At 51.7% G+C, this 18903-nt stretch overlaps 1 protein-coding gene across 4 annotated transcripts in view; it reads right to left on the bottom strand.

Moving 5' to 3' along the window:
* Positions 1–18903, bottom strand: part of pik3c2g (phosphatidylinositol-4-phosphate 3-kinase catalytic subunit type 2 gamma) — a 57102-nt gene that overhangs the window by 11059 nt on the left and 27140 nt on the right. For all 4 annotated transcript variants that reach the window (XR_008760690.1, XR_008760691.1, XR_008760692.1 and 1 more), the window contains exons 21-31: positions 11510–11617; positions 11308–11400; positions 10960–11089; positions 9761–9897; positions 8246–8415; positions 7320–7476; positions 6848–6957; positions 5957–6131; positions 2357–2475; positions 2121–2217; positions 381–453 (exon numbers count right to left, since the gene is read on the bottom strand). Coding sequence is in view for 1 of the 4 variants with exons in the window: in XM_055933203.1 (XP_055789178.1) it covers positions 381–453; positions 2121–2217; positions 2357–2475; positions 5957–6131; positions 6848–6957; positions 7320–7476; positions 8246–8415; positions 9761–9897; positions 10960–11089; positions 11308–11400; positions 11510–11617 (1369 nt within the window). In the remaining 3 variants the exon portion in view is untranslated. The remainder of the gene's footprint in view (positions 1–380; positions 454–2120; positions 2218–2356; positions 2476–5956; positions 6132–6847; positions 6958–7319; positions 7477–8245; positions 8416–9760; positions 9898–10959; positions 11090–11307; positions 11401–11509; positions 11618–18903) is intronic.

The following is an 18903-nucleotide window of genomic DNA, read 5'->3' as shown; positions in this document are numbered from 1 at the left end:
TTTTCCTCTAGGGGTGCTCTTGAGCCAAAAAGGTTCCCCAGCCAAAATGCACGGAAATATTGTCCAGAAACTACCTCATTGAACAGACAGCCCTCCCAAAACCCTTGAAAAAAAATGTATATTGCAAAAATGATGCTACCCTATCATTTTAGGTAATCAATTGGCAGATTTCAAACATAAAACATAACATTTTACATTTGAGTAATTTAGCATACGCTCTTCTCCAGAGCGACTTATAGTAGCAATTAGGGTTACGTGCCTTGCTCAAGGGCACATCGGCAGATCTTTCAACTAGTTGGCTCAGGGATTCAAACCAGCGACCTTTTGGTTACTGGCTCAATGCTAGACTACCTGCCACTCATAAAGTATCATTGCATTACCTCTGTCTGATTTCACAGAGTTGGGAGTCCTGGTCTTGGGTCCATCCAGAAACAAACGGCATACGTACTCATTCTGTAGATGGCACAGTTAAATATGCTTTAGACCCCGGGTCAGTGGGATTCAAACACAGTTAAATATGCTTTAGACTCCGGGTCAGTGGGATTCAAACACAGTTAAATATGCTTTAGACCCCGGGTCAGTGGGATTCAAACACAGTTAAATATGCTTTAGACCCCGGGTCAGTGGGATTCAAACACAGTTAAATATGCTTTAGACCCCGGGTCAGTGGGATTCAAACACAGTTAAATATGCTTTAGACCCCGGGTCAGTTCATGGGATTCAAACACAGTTAAATATGCTTTAGACCCCTGGTCAGTGGGATTCAAACACAGTTAAATATGTTTTAGACCCCGGGTCAGTGGGATTCAAACACAGTTAAATATGTTTTAGACCCCGGGTCAGTGGGATTCAAACACAGTTAAATATGTTTTAGACCCCGGGTCAGTGGGATTCAAACACAGTTAAATATGCTTTAGACCCCGGGTCAGTGGGATTCAAACACAGTTAAATATGCTTTAGACCCCGGGTCAGTGGGATTCAAACACAGTTAAATATGCTTTAGACCCCGGGTCAGTGGGATTCAAACACAGTTAAATATGCTTTAGACCCCGGGTCAGTGGGATTCAAACACAGTTAAATATGCTTTAGACCCCGGGTCAGTGGGATTCAAACACAGTTAAATATGCTTTAGACTCCGGGTCAGTGGGATTCAAACACAATTAAATTTGCTTTAGACCCCGGGTCAGTGGGATTCAAACACAGTTAAATATGCTTTAGACTCCGGGTCAGTGGGATTCAAACACAGTTAAATATGCTTTAGACCCCAGGTCAGTGGGATTCAAACACAGTTAAATATGCTTTAGACCCCGGGTCAGTGGGATTCAAACACAGTTAAATATGCTTTAGACCCCGGGTCAGTTCATGGGATTCAAACACAGTTAAATATGCTTTAGACCCCTGGTCAGTGGGATTCAAACACAGTTAAATATGTTTTAGACCCCGGGTCAGTGGGATTCAAACACAGTTAAATATGTTTTAGACCCCGGGTCAGTGGGATTCAAACACAGTTAAATATGTTTTAGACCCCGGGTCAGTGGGATTCAAACACAGTTAAATATGCTTTAGACCCCGGGTCAGTGGGATTCAAACACAGTTAAATATGCTTTAGACCCCGGGTCAGTGGGATTCAAACACAGTTAAATATGCTTTAGACCCCGGGTCAGTGGGATTCAAACACAGTTAAATATGCTTTAGACCCCGGGTCAGTGGGATTCAAACACAGTTAAATATGCTTTAGACCCCGGGTCAGTGGGATTCAAACACAGTTAAATATGCTTTAGACTCCGGGTCAGTGGGATTCAAACACAATTAAATTTGCTTTAGACCCCGGGTCAGTGGGATTCAAACACAGTTAAATATGCTTTAGACTCCGGGTCAGTGGGATTCAAACACAGTTAAATATGCTTTAGACCCCGGGTCAGTGGGATTCAAACACAGTTAAATATGCTTTAGACCCCGGGTCAGTGGGATTCAAACACAGTTAAATATGCTTTAGACCCCGGGTCGGTTCATGGGATTCAAACGGTGAAGATCAAACAATGACGGCCTTTTCCGTGACTCCAATAAGAAGACGAAGAAGAAGAAGAGGAGGACGATGGAGAAGGAGGACTTGAACTTACGCCTTTACATGGTCCTTCGAACAGTTCCTTCAGATACTTATTCAGCAGGGACATTTTTCTGCCTGGAGTGAACGACATCTTGAACCATTTGGGGAATCTAACCAATAATGAAAAGAGCATGAATAAATATGAATTCAATTGAATTGAACGTATTCACATTAAAATGGGACACACTTCTATGTGTGTCAAGGAGCGAGTAGATGGTGTAATTCAACAGTATTGTAGCTCAGACTCACTGTGGGAGCGTAGACTCTATGAAATGTTTCTTCAGCTCTTTGTGTATCAGCCCAAACTGGCCAAACGTCTTCTCACTGATCAGAAAGCCGTCCTCGATGGTCACCCTCAACTCATAAGTCTGAAATTACACGTCGTCAAAAGTCTTCCCGAAGACACAATGAAGTATACACTTTAAACTGCTCAGGAGCACTTTGACATTGACAGAAGTAAGTATCTTAGTAAAAAATCTCACATTTATCACACATCGTATCGTTATCACGTTATCTCCCTCCGAAATTACACAATTATAAAAAAGGGATTTTAGGAGTCACTGCATGAAAATACTACACTTTTAGAAAACAGCTTATTGGGGTGTTCCGACATTAGCACCCTTTATGGTTCCAGGTATATTTTTGGGAGGTTCCAGGAAGAACCCTTTTGGGTTCCAGGAAGAACCCTTTTGGGTTCCACGAAGACGGACAGCCGATCTTCTACCCACCAGACCGAAAACCCATCTCCTACTCACCGGACAGACAAAAAAATGTCCTACTCACCAGACAGAGAGGGGGAGAGGGTGGCTCTGGAAACAGCCTGGCTAGTATATCCAGTCTGTCTTTATAACAGAGGGGTGGAGAGGGTGGAGACGTAGAGAGGGGGGAGAGGTGGAGAGTGGGAGATGTGGAGAGGGGGAGATGTAGAGAGGGGGGGAGAGGTAGAGAGGGGGGGAGAGGTAGAGAGGGGGGAGAGGTGGAGAGTGGGAGAGGGTAGGGGAGGGTGGAGAGGGGGAGAGGGTAGGGGACGGTGGAGAGGGGGAGAGTGGGAGATGTGGAGAGGGGGAGATGTAGAGAGGGGGAGAGGTAGAGAGGGGGGAGAGGTAGAGAGGGGGGAGAGGTGGAGAGTGGGAGAGGGTAGGGGAGTGGGAGAGGGTAGGGGAGAGTGGGAGAGGGTAGGGGAGGGTGGGAGAGGGTAGGGGAGGGTGGGAGAGGGTAGGGGTGGGAGAGGGTGGAGAGGGGGAGATGGTGGAGAGTGGGAGAGAGGGTGGAAAGGGGGAGAGGGTGGAAAGTGGGAGAGGGTGGATTGGGAGAGAGGGAGAGGTATAGCGTGGGAGAGAGGGTGGATTGGGAGAGAGGGAGAGGTATAGCGTGGGAGAGAGGGAGAGGTAGAGAGGGGGAGAGGTAGAGAGAGAGGTAGAGGGGGGGAGAGAGGGGGAGGTAGAGAGTGGGAGAGGGAGAGAGGGAGACGTAGAGAGTGGGAGAGGTAGAGAGGGGGAGACGTAGAGAGTGGGAGAGATGGAGAGGGGGTGAAGAGGTGGAGAGGGGGAGAGATGGAGAGATGGAGAGAGGGAGACGTAGAGAGTGGGAGAGATGGAGAGGGGGTGAAGAGGTGAAGAGGGGGTGAAGAGATGGAGAGGGGGTGAAGAGGTGGAGAGGGGGTGAAGAGGTGGAGAGGGGGTGAAGAGGTGGAGAGGGGGTGAAGAGGTGGAGAGGGGGTGAAGAGGTGGAGAGGGGGTGAAGAGGTGAAGAGGGGGTGAAGAGGTGGAGAGGGGGAGAGATGGAGAGAGGGAGACGTAGCGAGTGGGAGAGATGGAGAGGGGGTGAAGAGGTGAAGAGGGGGTGACGAGGTGGAGAGGGGGTGAAGAGGTGAAGAGGGGGTGAAGAGGTGAAGAGGGGGTGAAGAGGTGGAGAGGGGGTGAAGAGGTGGAGAGGGGGTGAAGAGGTGGAGAGGGGGTGACGAGGTGGAGAGGGGGTGAAGAGGTGGAGAGGGGGTGAAGAGGTGGAGAGGGGGTGAAGAGGTGGAGAGGGGGTGAAGAGGTGGAGAGGGGGTGAAGAGGTGGAGAGGGGGTGAAGAGGTGGAGAGGGGGTGAAGAGGTGGAGAGGGGGTGGAGAGGGGGTGAAGAGGTGGAGAGGGGGTGAAGAGGTGGAGAGGGGGTGAAGAGGTGGAGAGGGGGTGAAGAGGTGGAGAGGGGGTGGAGAGGTGGAGAAGAGGTGGAGAGGGGGTGAAGAGGTGGAGAGGGGGTGAAGAGGTGGAGAGGGGGAGAAGAGGTGGAGAGGGGGAGAAGAGGTGGAGAGGGGGTGAAGAGGTGGAGAGGGGGTGACGAGGTGGAGAGGGGGTGACGAGGTGGAGAGGGGGTGACGAGGTGGAGAGGGGGTGACGAGGTGGAGAGGGGGTGACGAGGTGGAGAGGGGGTGAAGAGGTGGAGAGGGGGTGAAGAGGGGGTGAAGAGGTGGAGAGGGGGTGAAGAGGTGGAGAGGGGGTGAAGAGGTGGAGAGGGGGTGAAGAGGTGGAGAGGGGGTGAAGCGGTGGAGAGGGGGTGAAGAGGTGGAGAGGGGGTGAAGCGGTGGAGAGGGGGTGAAGAGGTGGAGAGGGGGTGAAGAGGTGGAGAGGGGGTGAAGAGGTGGAGAGGGGGTGAAGAGGTGGAGAGGGGGTGAAGAGGTGGAGAGGGGGAGAAGAGGTGGAGAGGGGGAGAGGTGAAGAGGTGGTGAAGAGGTGGTGAAGAGGTGGTGAAGAGGTGGAGAGGGGGTGAAGAGGTGGTGAAGAGGTGGTGAAGAGGTGGAGAGGGGGTGAAGAGGTGGAGAGGGGGTGAAGAGGTGGAGAGGGGGTGAAGAGGTGGAGAGGGGGTGAAGAGGTGGAGAGGGGGTGAAGAGGTGGAGAGGGGGTGAAGAGGTGGAGAGGGGGTGAAGAGGTGAAGAGGTGGAGAGGGGGTGGAGAGATGGAGAGGGTGGCTCTGGAAGAGACTGGCTAGTATATCCAGTCTGTCTTTTTTAACAGATAGCTAGATGTCTTTACACTCAGTCAGCAGTCTGCCATTTCTCTCAATACTAATACGTGTAAACTTGCTATCTCTATGCCATTTCATCATCTAATTGAGAGTTTAGCACATAGGCCTAAGTGTTTATAAAAAGTTTTAAATTGACAGTGAGCTTAACATGGCCATAGCACTTAGGCCCAATGAGGGAAATGCTGTGTATCTGATAGGTGTAAAGGAGTCAGCAATAGTCCTATTTGTCCATTTTGAGACGCCGTAGCCAGTATTCACTTCCTCAAAATAGTCAGAATCAATCTAAGATAACTCAAGACATTTTACACCTAACTAAGATGTTTGGCGCAGTATTTCTCAATGAAAAAATGTGCATTGTCTCTCGTCGAGTCGTCTCTCGTCGAATGACAACAAAAACTTTATTGAAGAATCCCTAATGTTGACCAATCAATGACGAAGGGGCGGAGACTTCGACTACCGACTTGCCTTGACAAAAAATGTGCTGTGCCCGGGAAAAAAAGTCAGGAAAAAAAGTCCAAAACGAACTAAAACGTCACCATGCCGTCATATAAAATATATGACCAAAATGCCGTCATAAAATATATGACCAAAATGCCGTCATATAAAATATATGACCAAAATGCCGTCATATAAAATATATGACCAAAATGCCGTCATATAAAATATATGACCAAAATGCCGTCATATAAAATACACCAAGTGTTCTGAAACGATTTTGGCTGGGAAGAACGCAGACGCCTTAAACGATACGCCAACAATGTTTACCTGGCCTATCAGAGGACAAGATGGAGCTACCAATTCCACCGCATTGCTTAGGGGGGGACGGGACAGAGACACTCACCACATCCTTGCCCTTCACGGTGTACTTCTGTATGACAGCTTCCTGGATGTTGCTGTTGGGGGAGGTGTTCTGAGAAGGGCTGGGTGGCGCCAGCTTCTTCCCAGAGGACTGGACCATGGTGTGGATCAGGAAGTTGAGCTTGACCGGGAAACTGCCCATGCTCTCCTTGATCTTCCTGCAAGACAGAAGTACAAATCAAATCAAAGTTTATTTGTCACGTGCGCCGAATACAACAGGTGTAGACCTTACAGGGAAATGTTTACTTACAGGCTCTAACCAATAGTGCAAAAAAGGTATTAGGTGAACAATAGGTAAGTAAAGAATTAAAAACTACAGAAAAATAACAGTAGTGAGGCTATATACAGTAGAGAGGCTATATACAGTAGAGAGGCTATATACAGTAGAGAGGCTATATACAGTAGAGAGGCTATATACAGTAGAGAGGCTACATACAGTAGAGAGGCTACATACAGTAGAGAGGCTACATACAGTAGAGAGGGTATATACAGTAGAGGCTATATACAGTAGAGAGGCTATATACAGGAGAGAGGGTATATACAGTAGAGGCTATATACAGTAGAGGCTATATACAGTAGAGGCTATATACAGTAGAGGCTATATACAAACACCGGTTAGTCAGGCTGATTGAGGTAGTATGTACATGTAGATGTGGTCAAAGTGTCTATGTATATATGATGAACAGAGAGTAGCAGTAGCTGGATGGATGGACAGGCAAAAAACTGTCGTTTTTAGGTTCATACACGGACATTAAAAGGAAAGAACCCAGAGAGAGATGGAAAGAGGTGTCCGTGTATTTATTAGTAATAGTACGAGTGTCTTTAGTATGTAAGATGTTTCCAGACGAGAAGAGGAGTGTCAGAATCATATTACTTGGTAAAGTAGGACGTAGCCTCCATCTCAGAGTCCTGAGGTTTCAGGTTGTTCTGAACATACAGCAGGTCCTGGATGTCGTTCAGCTCCGGCATGCCTGCACCCAGCATCTACACCCACAGGCACACATTTAAGCATTCTACAATGTAACACACCTTCATGACAATGTCATAAGCCTGTCATAATGCTTCATACAGTGTTACTAAGGTGTTATTAAGAGGTATACTGACTAGCTGCAGTAGGCTGAGCACCAGGGTGGTCATAAGCCTGTCATAATGCTTCATAAAGTGTCACTAAGGTGTTAAGAGGTATACTGACCAGCTGCAGTAGGCTGAGCACCAGGGTGGTCATAAGCCTGTCATAATGCTTCATAAGTTGTTAAGAGGTATACTGACCAGCTGCAGTAGGCTGAGCACCAGGGTGGTCATAAGCCTGTCATAATGCTTCATAAGGTGTTAAGAGGTATACTGACCAGCTGCAGTAGGCTGAGCACCAGGGCGGTGCGTCGTCGGATGGTGTTGTAGGCTTCACAGCAGAGCTCTACGAAGCGATGAAACCTCTGGGGTTTCTGACCCCCGCCGGTGATGAAGTGCTGCATCTCTGAGGTGAAGACGAATGGAGTCCGGTCCCTACCATCACAGAGAAGAGGGGTGTCAGTCACATGGTAGATAGTTGGTAGTGCTGAGCCATTATCCAACATTTAGTTAATTTTTGGGGGGTTATTAAACAACGATGGAGCTCCTAACACAGGGGAGTAAATAGAATGGACCTCCTTACACAGGGGAGTAAATAGAATGGACCTCCTAACACGGGGGAGTAAATAGAATGGACCTCCTAACACAGGGGAGTAAATAGAATGGAGCTCCTTACACAGGGGGAGTAAATAGAATGGAGCTCCTTACACAGGGGGAGTAAATAGAATGGAGCTCCTAACACGGGGGAGTAAATAGAATGGAGCTCCTAACACAGGGGGAGTAAATAGAATGGAGCTCCTTACACAGGGGGAGTAAATAGAATGGAGCTTCTTACACAGGGGGAGTAAATAGAATGGAGCTCCTTACACAGGGGGAGTAAATAGAATGGAGCTCCTTACACAGGGGGAGTAAATAGAATGGAGCTCCTAACACGGGGGAGTAAATAGAATGGAGCTCCTTTATTTAAGTACTCCTGTAAAAATCTAAAGTCCTAGTCCCTCCTCCACATGCACACCAGTAGATCCAAAGGGATTGGATAGGTGTAAGAAATATGGGGAAATTCCAGCCAGCCTATCAGAAGGCAAGGTGAAGCTGGTAGGACATTATGTACTGCTTATTACATATCCTTTCAGATCTACAGGGGTTGATTTGGCATTCAGCGGTGGGGACTTCAGTCATGGTTATAGTGTCTTCTGGGACTTGCCTTTTGATGCTGGCGAACTTCTGTGCATTGCCCATAATCTTGCCGAAGTCGATGTGGAACATGTGACCGCTGTGTTTCAACATGATGTTGTCGTTGTGGCGGTCACAGATACCCAGGATGAAGGTCGCTACACACCAGCCAGCACAGGAGTGGAGGAAATTCATCACAGCCTGAATGGGGAGATACAGGAGAATAGTCTACAGATGTAGGATCTTAATTTGATCACTCTTTTGTTGATGAGAACTTTCCTGCACCGCAGGAAATGCAACCTTGTAGTGTATTCAAGATTTAAAAAAGGCTTCTAAAAATAGATTTTATCAAACAAAACTATGCTACATTTTATCTCTGGGACCCTCAGGATGACAAATCAGAGCCAGATTACTGAATGTAAGTACATTATTTACCTTCAGAGGTGAATGTATCAAACCAGTTGCTATGATAAAAGTTTTTTGTTGTTGTGCACTCTCCTCAAACAATAGCACGGTATTTTTTCACTGTAATAGCTACTGTAAATTGGACAGTAAAGTTAGACTAACAAGAATGTAAGCTTTCTGCCCACATAAGACATGTCTATGTCCTGGAAAGTTTGCTGTTACTTACAACGCCATGCTAATCACATTAGCGCATGTTAGCTCAACCGTCCCGATATAGGGACACCGATTCCGTAGAGGTTAAAAATGTCAGACTTTACTTGTCGTAAAAAAAAAAAAAAAGATCAACCCCTACAAAGAAAATGTCCATTAATTATAATCCACATAATAATTCACATTTCCTGTTGCTGCAGGATTATTTTCCTACTGTAGCAGAACTGGCTCAAATTAAGATCCTACATCTGTATCACGACAACAACAACAACCACGTCAACAACACCAGCCAGCACAGGAGGAAATACAGGAAACAGCCTGTGTAGGGAGATTCAGGAGAATATTATATCACAGCTCTGTCTGTGTGTAACAGTATAACTTTAATCCGTCCCTCGCCCCGACCCGGGCGCGAACCAGGGACCCTCTGCACACATCAACAACAGTCACCCACGAAGCGTCGTTACCCATCGCTCCACAAAAGCCGCGGCCTTTGCAGAGCAAGGGGAACCACTACTTCAAGGTCTCAAAGCGGGTGACGTAACCGATCGAAACGCTATTAGCGCGCACCACAGCTAACTAGCTAGCCATTTCACATCCGTTACATGTGGTCATAAGGTTATACAGGTTAAGGTTATACAGTAGGCTTTTCTGTATTCCTTCAAAATAGAGAACATGGACAATAGAAAGTTGTTCTTCTTAAATTACTTTTTTGTCCAATAATGTACTATTATAGTTTATTTTCAAAGGAATGTGGAGAATAGAGGCCAAAACCAGAGGAAATCTACTGCATCTTAGTTTAAACCAGTTACATTATTTTATATTTACAGTCTCTGACCCCGCAACTGAAAGGTCAAAGGTTTGGCACAAGCTGCTACCCAAGATACACGTCCTAAACACTAGACTAGTACATGCAGTATACATGTATGTTCACCTCCTCATAATCCTCCTCAGTCTTGTTCCACATGTGGAACCATTTCTCCAGGGTGTCCTCTCTCAGCGCCCCACCCAGACCCCACTCCTGCTGGATCTGACCCAGGGTCACTGCCTCTGGAACCACCTCCACCAGACCTACACACACACACACACACACACACACGGACATGCATGCACACACATTTGAAGACAGAGGCACACAGACAGTGCATTTGGAAAGTATTCAGACCCCTTCACTTATTCTAAAATGGATAAAAGTAAAAAATGTTCCTCATCAATCTACACACAAAACGGCACATGACAGCCCGCTTGGAGTTTTCCAGAAGGCACCTAAAGACTCTCAGACCATGAGAAACAAGATTCTCTGGTCTGATGAAACCAAGATTGAACTCTTTGGCCTGAATGGCAAGTGTCACATCTGGAGGAAACCTGGCACCATCCCGACGGTGAAGCATGGTGGTGGCAGCACCATACTGTGGGGATGTTTTTCAGCAGCAGGGACTGGGAGACTAGTCAGAATCAAGGGAAAGATGAACGGAGAAAAGTACAGAGAGATCCTTGATGTAAACCTACTCCAGAGCGCTCAGGATCTCATACTGGGGTGAAGGTTCACCTTCCAACAGGACAACGACCCTAAGCACACAGCTAAGACAACGCAGGAGTGGCTTCGGGACAAGTCTCTGAATGTCCTTGAGTGGCCCAGCCAGAGCCCGGATTTGAACCCGATCTAACATCTCTGAAGAGACCTGAAAATAGCTGTGCAGCGACGCTCCCCATCCAACCTGACAGAGTTTGAGAGGATCTGCAGAGAAGAATGGGATAAACTCCCCAAATACAGGTGTGCCAAGCTTGTAGCGTCATACCCAAGAAGACCCGAGGCTGTAATCGCTGCCAAAGGTGCTTCAACAAAGTACTGAGTAAATGGTTTGAATACTTATGTTAATGTGATATTTCAGTTTAATAATAATAATAATAATTTGCAAACATTTCTCAAAACCTGTTTTCACTTTGTCATTGTGGGGTAATGTGTGTAGATTGAAAACCCCCCCCAGATGGAATCCATTTTAGAATAAGCCTGTAACGTACCAAAATGTGGAAAAAGTCAAGGGGTCTGAATACTTATATATAAATATATAAAGTATGTATTTGTTACCACAGACTGTAGTCTGGTATAAATATGTGTCTAAAACTACTGACCCTGGTCTCGCCCAGTAGAGAGACACCTATAAGTGATCATCCTCATGTCCAGTCCCTCCTGCAGCCACACCTTGTCCATCACACGAACTATCTGCAGCACCAGCATGTCCTGCCGCAGGTTATCCCCTGTCTGGACACATACAAACTTAGCAGTTAGCCACATCTACCTTCAACCTATTTCAGATACTGCTAAAACAAAACTCTATGGGAGAGATCAGGACAACAGTGCAAGGTTGGTTTACAGTTTCTCCTGGCTCATAGACTACTGTCAGGGTAAGGAACCATATATCTTTACGGTCTAAAAATTCCAAACTTTTAATTTTGAAATAGCCTCCGAGAGAGAGTTACCTTGCAGATGACAGAGATTTTCCTGCCCAGAGGATCTGTGTTGATGAAGGAGATTCCCAGAGGAGCAGCGTGGGAGTTATAGAATTTACAGGCCTAGGATTAAGATTTCAGGGTTCAGGGTAATGTTGATCCATTCAACATTATGACAGCTGTATGCCTTTAATAAAATGTTGAACGTGATTTTATAGATCTCTGTCTTTACATCCAAATGAACTCCCTTCACGAGGACAGCAGGGTCCAACGGTAGACGACAGCTGATCCCGTTCTTGAAGAAGCCTTCAATCTTCCACTTCTCTCTCTTCAACACATCCTGCACAACACAATAGAAGACTTAATAAATAATAATACATACCCACATCTACACAGAGCACTCACCTGCTGTTCTCCACCGTTCCTGGTTACTAGCTACCACCAATCACATTTTGCTCTTCCCTGAAGTACCCTGTCGCATGCAACTGATCATTAGGACTATGTTCTTATGAAGCTTCCCAGGTACCCCATGTAGATAGACCGGGTAACCCCCTGTAGATAGACCGGGTAACCCCCTGTAGATAGGCCGGGTAACCCCCTGTAGATAGGCCGGGTAACCCCCTGTAGATAGGCCGGGTAACCCCCTGTAGATAGGCCGGGTAACCCCCTGTAGATAGGCCGGGTAACCCCCTGTAGATAGGCCGGGTAACCCCCTGTAGATAGGCCGGGTAACCCCCTGTAGATAGGCCGGGTAACCCCCTGTAGATAGGCCGGGTAACCCCCTGTAGATAGGCCGGGTAACCCCCTGTAGATAGGCCGGGTAACCCCCTGTAGATAGGCCGGGTAACCCCCTGTAGATAGGCCGGGTAACCCCCTGTAGATAGGCCGGGTAACCCCCTGTAGATAGGCCGGGTAACCCCCTGTAGATAGGCCGGGTAACCCCCTGTAGATAGGCCGGGTAACCCCCTGTAGATAGGCCGGGTAACCCCCTGTAGATAGGCCGGGTAACCCCCTGTAGATAGGCCGGGTAACCCCCTGTAGATAGGCCGGGTAACCCCCTGTAGATAGGCCGGGTAACCCCCTGTAGATAGGCCGGGTAACCCCCTGTAGATAGGCCGGGTAACCCCCTGTAGATAGGCCGGGTAACCCCCTGTAGATAGGCCGGGTAACCCCCTGTAGATAGGCCGGGTAACCCCCTGTAGATAGGCCGGGTAACCCCCTGTAGATAGGCCGGGTAACCCCCTGTAGATAGGCCGGGTAACCCCCTGTAGATAGGCCGGGTAACCCCCTGTAGATAGGCCGGGTAACCCCCTGTAGATAGGCCGGGTAACCCCCTGTAGATAGGCCGGGTAACCCCCTGTAGATAGGCCGGGTAACCCCCTGTAGATAGGCCGGGTAACCCCCTGTAGATAGGCCGGGTAACCCCCTGTAGATAGGCCGGGTAACCCCCTGTAGATAGGCCGGGTAACCCCCTGTAGATAGGCCGGGTAACCCCCTGTAGATAGGCCGGGTAACCCCCTGTAGATAGGCCGGGTAACCCCCTGTAGATAGGCCGGGTAACCCCCTGTAGATAGGCCGGGTAACCCCCTGTAGATAGGCCGGGTAACCCCCTGTAGATAGGCCGGGTAACCCCCTGTAGATAGGCCGGGTAACCCCCTGTAGATAGGCCGGGTAACCCCCTGTAGATAGGCCGGGTAACCCCCTGTAGATAGGCCGGGTTACCCCCTGTAGATAGGCCGGGTTACCCCCTGTAGATAGGCCGGGTACCCCCTGTAGATAGGCCCGGTACCCCCTGTAGATAGGCCCGGTACCCCCTGTAGATAGGCCGGGTACCCCCTGTAGATAGGCCGGGTACCCCCTGTAGATAGGCCGGGTACCCCCTGTAGATAGGCCGGGTACCCCCTGTAGATAGGCCGGGTACCCCCTGTAGATAGGCCGGGTACCCCCTGTAGATAGGCCGGGTACCCCCTGTAGATAGGCCAGGTACCCCCTGTAGATAGGCCAGGTACCCCCTGTAGATAGGCCAGGTACCCCCTGTAGATAGGCCAGGTACCCCCTGTAGATAGGCCAGGTACCCCCTGTAGATAGGCCAGGTACCCCCTGTAGATAGGCCAGGTACCCCCTGTAGATAGGCCAGGTACCCCCTGTAGATAGGCCAGGTACCCCCTGTAGATAGGCCAGGTACCCCCTGTAGATAGGCCAGGTACCCCCTGTAGATAGGCCAGGTACCCCCTGTAGATAGGCCAGGTACCCCCTGTAGATAGGCCAGGTACCCCCTGTAGATAGGCCAGGTACCCCCTGTAGATAGGCCAGGTACCCCCTGTAGATAGGCCAGGTACCCCCTGTAGATAGGCCAGGTGCCCCCTGTAGATAGGCCAGGTGCCCCCTGTAGATAGGCCAGGTGCCCCCTGTAGATAGGCCAGGTGCCCCCTGTAGATAGGCCAGGTGCCCCCTGTAGATAGGCCAGGTGCCCCCTGTAGATAGGCCAGGTGCCCCCTGTAGATAGGCCAGGTGCCCCCTGTAGATAGGCCAGGTGCCCCCTGTAGATAGGCCAGGTGCCCCTGTAGATAGGCCAGGTGCCCCTGTAGATAGGCCAGGTACCCCCTGTAGATAGGCCAGGTACCCCCTGTAGATAGGCCAGGTACCCCCTGTAGATAGGCCAGGTACCCCCTGTAGATAGGCCAGGTACCCCCTGTAGATAGGCCAGGTACCCCCTGTAGATAGGCCAGGTACCCCCTGTAGATAGGCCAGGTACCCCCTGTAGATAGGCCAGGTACCCCCTGTAGATAGGCCAGGTACCCCCTGTAGATAGGCCAGGTACCCCCTGTAGATAGGCCAGGTACCCCCTGTAGATAGGCCAGGTACCCCCTGTAGATAGGCCAGGTACCCCCTGTAGATAGGCCAGGTACCCCCTGTAGATAGGCCAGGTACCCCCTGTAGATAGGCCAGGTACCCCCTGTAGATAGGCCAGGTACCCCCTGTAGATAGGCCAGGTACCCCCTGTAGATAGGCCAGGTACCCCCTGTAGATAGGCCAGGTACCCCCTGTAGATAGGCCAGGTACCCCCTGTAGATAGGCCAGGTACCCCCTGTAGATAGGCCAGGTACCCCCTGTAGATAGGCCAGGTACCCCCTGTAGATAGGCCAGGTACCCCCTGTAGATAGGCCAGGTACCCCCTGTAGATAGGCCAGGTGCCCCTGTAGATAGGCCAGGTGCCCCTGTAGATAGGCCAGGTACCCCCTGTAGATAGGCCAGGTACCCCCTGTAGATAGGCCAGGTACCCCCTGTAGATAGGCCAGGTACCCCCTGTAGATAGGCCAGGTACCCCCTGTAGATAGGCCAGGTACCCCCTGTAGATAGGCCAGGTACCCCCTGTAGATAGGCCAGGTACCCCCTGTAGATAGGCCAGGTACCCCCTGTAGATAGGCCAGGTACCCCCTGTAGATAGGCCAGGTACCCCCTGTAGATAGGCCAGGTACCCCCTGTAGATAGGCCAGGTACCCCCTGTAGATAGGCCAGGTACCCCCTGTAGATAGGCCAGGTACCCCCTGTAGATAGGCCAGGTACCCCCTGTAGATAGGCCAGGTACCCCCTGTAGATAGGCCAGGTACCCCCTGTAGATAGGCCAGGTACCCCCTGTAGATAGGCCAGGTACCCCCTGTAGATAGGCCAGGTACCCCCTGTAGATAGGCCAGGTACCCCCTGTAGATAGGCCAGGTACCCCCTGTAGATAGGCCAGGTACCCCCTGTAGATAGGCCAGGTACCCCCTGTAGATAGGCCAGGTACCCCCTGTAGATAGGCCAGGTACCCCCTGTAGATAGGCCAGGTACCCCCTGTAGATAGGCCAGGTACCCCCTGTAGATAGGCCAGGTACCCCCTGTAGATAGGCCGGGTACCCCCTGTAGATAGGCCGGGTACCCCCTGTAGATAGGCCGGGTACCCCCTGTAGATAGGCCGGGTACCCCCTGTAGATAGGCCGGGTACCCCCTGTAGATAGGCCGGGTACCCCCTGTAGATAGGCCGGGTACCCCCTGTAGATAGGCCGGGTACCCCCTGTAGATAGGCCGGGTACCCCCTGTAGATAGGCCGGGTACCCCCTGTAGATAGGCCGGGTACCCCCTGTAGATAGGCCGGGTACCCCCTGTAGATAGGCCGGGTACCCCCTGTAGATAGGCCGGGTACCCCCTGTAGATAGGCCGGGTGCCCCTGTAGATAGGCCGGGTGCCCCTGTAGATAGGCCGGGTGCCCCTGTAGATAGGCCGGGTACCCCCTGTAGATAGGCCGGGTACCCCCTGTAGATAGGCCGGGTACCCCCTGTAGATAGGCCGGGTACCCCCTGTAGATAGGCCGGGTACCCCCTGTAGATAGGCCGGGTACCCCCTGTAGATAGGCCGGGTACCCCCTGTAGATAGGCCGGGTACCCCCTGTAGATAGGCCGGGTACCCCCTGTAGATAGGCCGGGTACCCCCTGTAGATAGGCCGGGTACCCCCTGTAGATAGGCCGGGTACCCCCTGTAGATAGGCCGGGTACCCCCTGTAGATAGGCCGGGTACCCCCTGTAGATAGGCCGGGTACCCCCTGTAGATAGGCCGGGTACCCCCTGTAGATAGGCCGGGTACCCCCTGTAGATAGGCCGGGTACCCCCTGTAGATAGGCCGGGTACCCCCTGTAGATAGGCCGGGTACCCCCTGTAGATAGGCCGGGTACCCCCTGTAGATAGGCCGGGTACCCCCTGTAGATAGGCCGGGTACCCCCTGTAGATAGGCCGGGTACCCCCTGTAGATAGGCCGGGTACCCCCTGTAGATAGACCGGGTAACCCCATGTAGATAGACCGGGTAACCCCCTGTAGATAGGCCAGGCGCCCCATGTAGATAGACCGGGTAACCCCATGTAGATAGACCGGGTAACCCCCTGTAGATAGACCGGGTAACCCCCTGTAGATAGACCGGGTAACCCCCTGTAGATAGACCGGGTAACCCCCTGTAGATAGACCGGGTAACCCCCTGTAGATAGACCGGGTAACCCCCTGTAGATAGACCGGGTAACCCCCTGTAGATAGACCGGGTAACCCCCTGTAGATAGGCCGGGTACCCCCTGTAGATAGGCCGGGTACCCCCTGTAGATAGGCCGGGTACCCCCTGTAGATAGGCCGGGTACCCCCTGTAGATAGGCCGGGTACCCCCTGTAGATAGGCCGGGTACCCCCTGTAGATAGGCCGGGTACCCCCTGTAGATAGACCGGGTAACCCCCTGTAGATAGGCCAGGCGCCCCATGTAGATAGGCCAGGCGCCCCATGTAGATAGACCGGGTAACCCGATGTAGATAGACCGGGTAACCCCCTGTAGATAGACCGGGTAACCCCCTGTAGATAGACCGGGTAACCCCCTGTAGATAGACCGGGTAACCCCCTGTAGATAGACCGGGTAACCCCCTGTAGATAGACCGGGTAACCCCCTGTAGATAGACCGGGTAACCCCCTGTAGATAGACCGGGTAACCCCCTGTAGATAGACCGGGTAACCCCCTGTAGATAGACCGGGTAACCCCCTGTAGATAGACCGGGTAACCCCCTGTAGATAGACCGGGTAACCCCCTGTAGATAGACCGGGTAACCCCCTGTAGATAGACCGGGTAACCCCCTGTAGATAGACCGGGTAACCCCCTGTAGATAGACCGGGTAACCCCCTGTAGATAGACCGGGTAACCCCCTGTAGATAGACCGGGTAACCCCCTGTAGATAGACCGGGTAACCCCCTGTAGATAGACCGGGTAACCCCCTGTAGATAGACCGGGTAACCCCCTGTAGATAGACCGGGTAACCCCCTGTAGATAGACCGGGTAACCCCCTGTAGATAGACCGGGTAACCCCCTGTAGATAGACCGGGTAACCCCCTGTAGATAGACCGGGTAACCCCCTGTAGATAGACCGGGTAACCCCCTGTAGATAGACCGGGTAACCCCCTGTAGATAGACCGGGTAACCCCCTGTAGATAGACCGGGTAACCCCCTGTAGATAGACCGGGTAACCCCCTGTAGATAGACCGGGTAACCCCCTGTAGATAGACCGGGTAACCCCCTGTAGATAGACCGGGTAACCCCCTGTAGATAGACCGGGTAACCCCCTGTAGATAGACCGGGTAACCCCCTGTAGATAGGCCGGGTAACCCCCTGTAGATAGGCCGGGTAACCCCCTGTAGATAGGCCGGGTACCCCCTGTAGATAGGCCGGGTACCCCCTGTAGATAGGCCGGGTACCCCCTGTAGATAGGCCGGGTACCCCCTGTAGATAGGCCGGGTACCCCCTGTAGATAGGCCGGGTACCCCCTGTAGATAGGCCGGGTACCCCCTGTAGATAGGCCGGGTACCCCCTGTAGATAGGCCGGGTACCCCCTGTAGATAGGCCGGGTACCCCCTGTAGATAGGCCGGGTACCCCCTGTAGATAGGCCGGGTACCCCCTGTAGATAGGCCGGGTACCCCCTGTAGATAGGCCGGGTACCCCCTGTAGATAGGCCGGGTACCCCCTGTAGATAGGCCGGGTACCCCCTGTAGATAGGCCGGGTACCCCCTGTAGATAGGCCGGGTACCCCCTGTAGATAGGCCGGGTACCCCCTGTAGATAGGCCGGGTACCCCCTGTAGATAGGCCGGGTACCCCCTGTAGATAGGCCGGGTACCCCCTGTAGATAGGCCGGGTACCCCCTGTAGATAGGCCGGGTACCCCCTGTAGATAGGCCGGGTACCCCCTGTAGATAGGCCGGGTACCCCCTGTAGATAGGCCGGGTACCCCCTGTAGATAGGCCGGGTACCCCCTGTAGATAGGCCGGGTACCCCCTGTAGATAGGCCGGGTACCCCCTGTAGATAGGCCGGGTACCCCCTGTAGATAGGCCGGGTACCCCCTGTAGATAGGCCGGGTACCCCCTGTAGATAGGCCGGGTACCCCCTGTAGATAGGCCGGGTACCCCCTGTAGATAGGCCGGGTACCCCCTGTAGATAGGCCGGGTACCCCCTGTAGATAGGCCGGGTACCCCCTGTAGATAGGCCGGGTACCCCCTGTAGATAGGCCGGGTACCCCCTGTAGATAGGCCGGGTACCCCCTGTAGATAGGCCGGGTACCCCCTGTAGATAGGCCGGGTACCCCCTGTAGATAGGCCGGGTACCCCCTGTAGATAGGCCGGGTACCCCCTGTAGATAGGCCGGGTACCCCCTGTAGATAGGCCGGGTACCCCCTGTAGATAGGCCGGGTACCCCCTGTAGATAGGCCGGGTACCCCCTGTAGATAGGCCGGGTACCCCCTGTAGATAGGCCGGGTACCCAATCAATCAATCAATCAATTTTATTTTATATAGCCCTTCGTACATCAGATAATATCTCGAAGTGCTGTACAGAAACCCAGCCTAAAACCCCAAACAGCTAGAATGCAGGTGTAGAAGCACGGTGGCTAGGAAAAACTCCCTAGAAAGGCCAAAACCTAGGAAGAAACCTAGAGAGGAACCAGGCTATGAGGGGTGGCCAGTCCTCTTCTGGCTGTGCCGGGTGGAGATTATAACAGAACTATGCCAAGATGTTCAAAAATGTTCATAAGTGACAAGCATGGTCAAATAATAATCATGAATAATTTTCAGTTGG

The sequence above is a fragment of the Salvelinus fontinalis genome, chromosome 9 (genome assembly GCF_029448725.1).
Source record: "Salvelinus fontinalis isolate EN_2023a chromosome 9, ASM2944872v1, whole genome shotgun sequence".
NCBI lineage: Eukaryota > Metazoa > Chordata > Actinopteri > Salmoniformes > Salmonidae > Salvelinus > Salvelinus fontinalis.
Note: the sequence above shows the minus strand (reverse complement) of the source record. Positions and strands in the feature narration are given on the sequence as shown.